Source organism: Gallinula chloropus, assembly GCF_964237585.1.
Source record: "Gallinula chloropus genome assembly, chromosome: 28".
Classification (NCBI taxonomy): Eukaryota; Metazoa; Chordata; class Aves; order Gruiformes; family Rallidae; genus Gallinula; species Gallinula chloropus.
In genome coordinates this window covers 3,941,105-3,949,658 of record NC_140113.1, presented here as the reverse complement: position 1 = coordinate 3,949,658, position 8,554 = coordinate 3,941,105, and the positions used below count along the sequence as shown (strand labels likewise).

The window sequence follows — 8,554 nt, the reverse complement described above, 5'->3', positions numbered from 1 at the left end:
CAATGCCTCAGGTTTGCCTAAAAATATGTCCCTGCTCTAACAGGATGCAGACACAGAGCTGCTGAGCTGTGCTGCTGCTGGATGGTCCCAGTCCCCGTTACACTCCTTCGCTTATCAGGACACTTCAGTAGGAAATCTTCCCCAGAGAGACGTTGTTGACCCCAGACAGTTCTGCACATTAATTTCTCCACGGGTTAGTAACTTCAGAACTTGTACCAGAATAGTAGGCTCCGTACCAGTAATCTGACAATAAAAGGTGGAGGTAGCATTCATAATGCAGCAATATTCGGATCAGAGTTCAGTAAGCAGTGAAACCACTATCAGTATCCCCTCTCACACTGTGCTCTCAGCGTTCTACCTCAACCCTACGGTGGGAAGTAGTTGGAAGGGAGATGTACTGAGATGGTGTAACTCCCTGTCTCCAGTGTCCCCATGACCATCACTCCTGTGCTCGGGGTTACGCTCTGCTGCCATGTGTGACATCCCAGCGTGTTCCAAATTGCTCTGTGTGAAACCACAGCAGCTGCCAGCACAAAAGGGTTTTGGCACTGCCAGAGCCAAGCCAAGGCTGGGAGCAGCGGGGAACACTGGTGTTTTCACTGCGTGCTGGTGTACACTCCGAGGAGTCCTCGCAGGGCGTGAGTCAGAGCAGCTCGGGGTGGCTGGTCTGAGCTGGCAGCTGAAGAAGCAGCTCAAGGACTATGGCAGCTCCGTCCTCTTGCCCCATATTCCCCGTCCTTCCTACTTGCAACGTGGCAGCCAATGACACAGGACTAAAACTGCACCGCAGATGCGACTGAAAGTAGGGCACAGTATCTTTCATATCGACCTGTTAAATGTAACTTACCTATGACTTCTCCTAGAAGCTAATTATTTTACACATTTAAATTAGGGTAATTGGATCAGCAGGAATTGAACTAAACCCAAATGCCAGTAGCCTTGTGAGGATTTTCTGAAACGGGGTTTTGTATTCCATCTCCACTTCCTTCCACTAAGGGAAGAGAGGAAGTGTCCCCAAAGGTAGGAATGGAAATTTCCATCACTTCCCTCTGCTACCAGTTACATACCAGTACCCACTCCACACCACTCACTGCCATACAGACCTTTGCACCTGGGGAGCAGGAATACAGGTAACAGAACCCACAAGGACACAGACTCCCTTTCAAACTGCACTGCACATCTTGTTTCTGCATGCACTGGTGCAAGCGCTGAAATGCAGCCAGGTGAGTCTTGGCATAACAGTTTCCCAGCAGCTCTCTGGTCTCCTGATCCTCAGATGTCCGTTTTGGAGAGTTCCCTTGTCTGCACTTTGTACCGGTGGCTTCACCTTGCCAGAAATGCTGAGGGTGCTCCCACCTTTACAGCCTTCCAGGGAGAGCGAGAGGGATGCTGCCGTAGCAGAATCATTTGATCCTGGGAGAGAGAAGGCATCCAAAAAGAAAGGACTGTGTAAAGAAGCATAACCTATCCATGTTTTACAGGAGAAAAGATGCCAAAGAGCTGCTGATCTGGTCTGTCTTCCCACCCAGGTGTACAGGATGCTGCACACATCACCTTCATTCCCAAGTTTAACTGGAAAGCAGGTGCTTTGCCACAGCCAGTACAGACCAACACAGGAGGATCCATTTCCATGCACTGGGGAGAAAAAGCAGCAGTTTGTGTCCAGAAGAGCACTGTCCTTTATGCATGTCTGGCAAGAGACAGAGCGAGGCAGCGTAGCCTTTTGTCCCAGCACCTCTGTGATCAAGAGCCCGTGTTATTTTCCAAACAAGAAAACATTTATCTGAAGATGAAGAAAAAAGCATCCACAAAAAACCACTCAACTTCCACCAGCCTTTAACAAAAGGAGCCACAACCTCTGAATTCCAACCACACCTCAGGAATGAATTCAAAGTAACCATCAAGTACATGGATTGATTCACAGCATTTGGGGGACGAAGAAGATGGATCGTAAAGGTCACTAAAACGCATTGGAAAAAGACATGTGGGAAAGTGTTTTGAGAGCCTAAACAAAGGGAGAGGGAAAGAGAGAAGGTAAAATAGAGGAAGATGACTCAGGAGCTTCTAACACAGCACCAGATCTGACACCAATACTCACGATGGCCAGTGACAAGCAATTTCACCTCACATGTGAAATGAGGGTAGTGGCAACCTCTCGGGGCATGGGGAGACTTAATTAGTTGCTATTCGTAGATTAAACAGAAACTCTGAAGGTGAAAGCACTAAATGCTAGGTATTATTAGCTTCTGGAGTATTAATTTCTCTAATTGGGCAACCCCAACACTACAAAAAACTGGATCAGAGTCAATTTTTGAAAGAAATTTATTCTTACGGTTCCATCATGTCAGAAAGAAACCCAAACAAGGAATTCTGCTTTCTAAAGCAGGAACTGGTAACACAGCTAATGTAACACACAATGCAGCTTGTCATCCTCAACTCAAGAGTCTCTGACTCCTACCCCAATTTACATTCCACATTCCTTAGCAGGAAACATCATGTCATCTTAACCAAACAGCTCCGTGAGCAGCGAGCTCCCAGCGCCCTGTGGAACTTGCACTGCTCTGCACTCCCACTCTGCGCCTTGAGAGAAGCTCACCAGCGTCGATTCACTAGCACAGGACACGTTGGTTTGTGTGGCTGGGCTCTTCCTCACACTGCCTGACCCCTCTGTAGCTGGTGCTGGACTTCCCAAGCCAGCTGCACCAGTGTTTTTTGAGCTGGTTTCTCTGCTCTTCCAAGGGCAGACCCTTGTAGAAGTTCCAAACCAGCAAGAACAAGAAGAGAAGCGCAAATCCAGCCCCCAAGAGTTTCAAACCAAGTGTCTCCCTTTGGCTGTCCATAGATTCCTGATTTGCCACCTTGTTCAGCAAAGGTGGCAGCAAAGACTGGAAAGCCACAGCTTATGTGCTGTGGCAACAGCATTTGCTTCCTCTGTCTTTTCTTGGGTTTAAAGGGCATAGCGAGCCAGGGTGATCAGGAACTCCTTCCCCCTGGATTTCTCCACCAACACACAGTCACAGAGCCCGGCTGCATCCGCTGTTATGTTCAGTATCGCTGTTCTCCATCATAGAGGAGGCATCTCGAGTCCTCAGCCTGCAGTCTGCTCCCATTAAACTTCTGCACCACACCTGCCAGGTTGGACAGAGGCACACACTTCAGATGGACATTGTTTCCAAGGGTAAAGAGACATTTTTTCACACTATTTTCTGAAATTATTAATTTTTTTAAGTGAGAATACTGAAGATTGGATAGGTTACAAAGCCAAACACATGTTCAAATAAATACAACATTGAATTCATCGGTCTGACAACACGGAATAAACAGGTAAAGACAAAGAAATCCCATTGCCACTGACTATTTGTGAGAACCTGCTGGCCCTATTCCCACCACTGTGCACTGGAATGAATGCAGGACTAGAAGTTTAAGACTCCCAGATTTTAATCTGACTTTGCCTCACCTGTATACACAGCCATGCATAAACGAATTCACCTTTGTATGCCTCAACTTCTGTACCTGTTAATGACATCTCTTCACAGAAACGCTTTGATGTCTGCACAACACTCAGATCAGCCATGTAAACGTTCCCAACCCTCCCACTGATTGCCTTATTATCATTTGTCGGGCAGTCTACATCATACAGGACTAAAGACAACTCTGACTTTAAAGAGACATAAGTGGAGGTAAGAGATACAGCCTGTGTCAGGGAAGAAAGCAATGTATCTTGCAGCTCATTATGAAGTCACTGGGTAATAAAACCAGATCACACACACCTGCACCTCTACATTACAAGTGATTGATTTTCCAATCCCACTAAAAATAGTGATTTTCAATGGCTGGTAGGAAATAGCCTTCTTTGTACGTGTGCTCTGGAATAGCATGTCATGTGGCTGCAGAACAGCACCCCAAAGCTGGGACAGATTTAATGGGACAGCTGGTATGTTGGGCCATTTCTGCAAAGTGGGTTTGGGAGGGACACTAGTAACTTCCAGTGAGTCACTCAAGAGAAAGACTTTCAGTCTGGAGCATTGTGATTTTGAGATCAAGAGGGTTAAGAGCGTTAGGCGGTACCAGCTCAGTGTGGGGTTTTTTGGTCTTACTTCAAAAGTAATAATCAACATGACTTTAATTCTGTGGGTTTCAGTAACTCAAGAATCCCAGTGAGCACAAAGTATTCTGATCACATGCAGTTCAAATATTCTTTCTTAAAACAAACACTCACATCCCTACACTAAGGCAGCTGGAAGCATCCCCGTGTTTCACACTCTGAATTAAATTCCTGAAAGAAATAAATAAAGGAAAAGCCCCTAAACCCAAACAGATGGAAACCCTGGCAAGAAATGTTCTACCTCGTATCACCCTGTTTCCAGGCACTGTCCCAGGCTGGTGTTACAGGTGGTTTTCAGTTGTTACTCCATGGGCCCAGCCTGGCAGGCTGAGCCCAGGCACAGCAGGGATCCCTGGCCAGGACACAGTCCAAGCACAACTTGTACTGGTGGCACTGGGAAGCTGCACCACTTGAGACAGGGACCCAGCGTACAGCATTCCCTAGAAAAGACAGAGGGAGTTCTGTTACAATACTGAGATCTCAAGCTGCCATTTTTTAATAGGGCTTATAAAATTCTGTGGTATTTAGTAAAACTGTCAGTACACTAAAGATCTTGTAGGATTAGATGGGGATATGAATGAGAAAAAACCCCCAGAGTTCCTTCTCTGGTTTTTAATGAACATAAAGGCTTGTTTCAGCTGTATTTTTACACATGCAATTTCTTCTTCTACAGAAGAAAGACATTTCATGCATCTGTTCCATAAAGGAATAAATGATGGAAGTAGGATGATGAGGCATCTACAGGCATTCAGAACACCACAGAAGAGCCAGGCCTAAGGCAAGCTATTCCAGCAGTCACTTCCCATACATAGGGACAGGAGTTGTACCTTTTCAGAAGGCAGCTGGAGAGACTGCACAGGCTGAGGAGACTGAACAGCTGTAGCTCTTCCACAATGAACATATTTCCCCATCGCTGCTGAAAGCTTTATGCAAATATCCATCATCTGCATAAAATGAAATGTATTTCTAAAGATAAACTTGTTTAAACACAGCATAACACTTTAGCCACATAATTCATATTGAAATTAGATAGTGATTTAGAAGACATTCTTGGGCAAAGGGAATTTTTTTAATTCTTCAAAGCAATTCTTATTTTTCCTTTCAGTAAGGGAGAAGCAGTGATTTTTTTTCAGGGGAAAAAAGACCTCAAACAATCCACACATTTGCAAATATTATGATGTCGAGCCTCCTTTGATATGGAAAGTTTCTAAAGAGAGCCTTTTAATGTCCAACAAACCAAACACATTTAATCTAACTGGGGTGAAAATATTAAACTGGCAAGACAGCTTCTGAATGCAAAACTTCAAACAGAACTAATGAATACTTTTACTTTTTTGAAGTCTCAGGAAAACAATCTGGAACAAAATACATCAAAATGTATATTCTCTTTCCCTGAAACAAAAGCACTTACCTGTTCCTAGAAACATCACATCGTGGGTTTGCTTGTCGAGGCCAGTGACTCTGTCTACTACAATCCTGGTGTAGTTGGAGCCTCTCTTCAGCAGCACGGGTCTGTTCCCGATTGGATTTACAGAAGTATCCATTAGAGGGTGATCTCTAACAAACTGCAGAACCTTGTCAGGCAAGTCAGAGGAAGTGTTATACCCAATGCTCCGGGCAAAATTATCAGTGCACTAGAAACAAACCAGAACCAACATCATTACAGTGGCTTTTACATTTTACCAAGGTGTTATTTCCTTCCAAGCATTCAGTCATTCCTCCTTCTCTTCCAATGACAGAACTATTTTCCTCACCCTTTATGGACTAGCCAATAACCCCATATCTCTCGTGGAGCAGCACTGGAAGCAAGGCAGCTTTTCTAGGCATCTTTGCATGAGGGGATGAGAAAGCAGCATCTCTTTGCTGGCTACAAACACTGCTTTTATATGGGTAAAACATGAGCTAGAGGTTTGCTACTCATTAAAAATAAAAAAGCTAATGCAGAGCCTGTTCTTTAATTATAACTAGTAAATTCATATTTACAGCACCAGGACGTGGAACTGGCACTGCTCCCCTGTATACCATCCACTTAACAGGGAAATGCTCCACAGCGACTGGTCCTTTGTAGTTTCCTTTGGAGAAGGCTTCCTGAATGTTTTTCATGCTGTATGCACAAACAGCTGATACCTCTAGTCTTCCCCTTAGGAGACAAAACCAGAACACACAAAGTAAAAGCAAGTTTTACTGGCTTCTACACAGAGACACTGCAAGTGAAATAACCCATCTCCACGGTGCACACTGCTCTGTCCTGCTCAGCATTAGTCAAAAGATACCCAACACTAACAACACTTCTCTGTTGCAGTTTTCCTGATTCACTGAGAATAAAACAAAGACACTCGTAAAATAGGATATTAAATATGTTTTTGTTAAAAGTCAAGTAACTGCCCTCAAAGCAATTGAATGAGGACCTTCTGACAGCCTTTCTTGCAAACAGATGAGCCCAAGTATTATGGCAATCGATGTTTGACAGGATTCCTCTCCCTTTAGCTCCACCCTTCTGACACAGACCATTAATTCTTCTAATCCTTTCAACCCATCTGACTGAAGAACACAATACTTTCCCTCTTTGCCTCCAATTATGCTGCTTTTCAAAATGATGACTGAAAATTTAGGCAGACTATCAGGAGTGTCTGGATCAGACACCGGTGTGATTCCAGTTCTACCAGTGAACACCAAGTCAAAGTCTCTTTGCCACACCCAAAGGAATAACTGTTCCACAGATTCCCACTTGAGAACACATGGAACCCAACCTGCCATAACCTGAAATAAAACTCCTGTAAAGTCCAGTGGGTGTAAACTGACAGGCAAATGTGTGGCAGCAGGTAGAGCTGGGCTGTGCTGAGTGTAATTCTGATGCTTTTATAAAACATGAGGATTACCTCATGTTGCTTTGTCACGGGTGTTTTCTGAGATGTAAATTGTGATAGATGTTGTCTTGTTCATTAGCCAGAGAATTAAGAAAGAGCTAGTCAGGAGCTGGCCACAGCACACACTTCTTTTGGAACAGGAGAAGAATCCTGCACCTTGAAATGTCTGCTACTCTGTTTAGTGCTGTCAAGACCAGAAGAATCGAGGGCTTTGTGTATGTGATTATGTAATTTTATATGTAATTAGCTTTAATTGCCCCACCATCCGACACAGAAAACACAGCTCTAAGAACTTGGCTTAGGAGCAGCTTCTGGTTGGTCTTTAATTGAAGGTTTTGGCCCAGGAACCAAAAACATTCTGTGTCAGATGATAACGTTTGCTCAGTTGGATCACGTTGCTAGGAAAACAAATGTGGTCCATTAAAACATGCAGCCTGAGTAGCTGGTAGTTCTGAGGTAAAGCCAAAGGGCTGTGCTCAGGCTAGTGATGCTGAAGTGAGAACCCTTACTCAGGTCATTACAATCGTTAGTAGCAGACACAGCCCTCTGCCTTACCATAAAATACGCTGTCCTGCCACCTCCTTCTCCTAAGTAAAAAGATGTCCTGGAGAATATTGAAATGGAAGTTTAACTCTGGAATGGCACAGGAAAGGTGGGACTTTAGAAAGGATGTCCATCTTCTCTGCAAGACACGTTTGCCACCAAGGTCACCCTAAGTGAAGGAACAACACGGGGTCTGTAGGAACATCAAGAAACAGACATCACTTTCACTTAATAATCCTGTTGTGGGGAAGAATGTAGTTGGCCTTTCACTACAAATCTCTGCTCAAAGGCAAAGGAAAAAGGTTTAAATGTCAAATGCAGCCTGAACTGCTGGTTCTGTCCTAGCAGGAGAAAGAGGAAGCCAGTTCAGAAATAAAATGCATACAGGAGAATTGTTCTTGCTCAGCCAGTGCAGATACCACTGTTAATCACTGGACTACAAAGCTTCATCAGAAACACATTCAACAAAACCTTCACACTGCAATACTAACTCTGGAGATGTGGGCAGCTCTGGGCACCAGAAGCTTGTCACAGAATTCAAATTCAACGGCTGTTTTGGTGAGGAACACGTAGATTTTATCATGGTTTCCACCTGGGCTGGATTCACTGTCATGCATCTCCACGTTGACACAGTTTGGCTCTGAACCACGTAAATACACAAAACATTCTAAGTTTATTCCAAGAGAAACACAGATGCCAAATCCTGTTTTAAAATAAGTCCAGTTGAACTTTTCTGTGGGCTGAACGTTTTCTAAACAACATGAAAGTATTTGAATAAATGCATGGACATTCTTTTCCCAATTTACTACAGGAAAATAAACAACACTGTTATTACCACCTGTAAGCCTCAACCTCCAGCTACAATAATTCTTCTTCAGGCGCTGCTCCCTGTCACCTGCATGAGTGCATCTGCACCACTCGAGGTGGAACAGTCCGTGGCATCCTTTCTATGCCTAATAAATAACCTCCCAGCCCTGTGCCATGTTTCTCTCTGCTTGTGAAATGACTGGTTTTCACTTACTTTGGTATTTTACTGTTT

The 8,554-nt window shown here is 44.2% G+C and overlaps 1 protein-coding gene across 1 annotated transcript; it reads right to left on the bottom strand.

Moving 5' to 3' along the window:
• Nucleotides 1–4,399: 4,399 nt before the first annotated feature.
• On the bottom strand, nt 4,400–8,132 carry LOC311201724 (semaphorin-4D-like; the record flags this gene model as incomplete). Its single annotated transcript, XM_084276151.1, is given in 9 exon segments — nt 4,400–4,500; nt 4,503–4,545; nt 4,933–4,974; nt 4,980–5,006; nt 5,009–5,049; nt 5,517–5,739; nt 6,089–6,249; nt 7,513–7,684; nt 8,007–8,132. Coding segments are annotated over 9 exon segments (936 nt in total).
• Nucleotides 8,133–8,554: the final 422 nt, after the last annotated feature.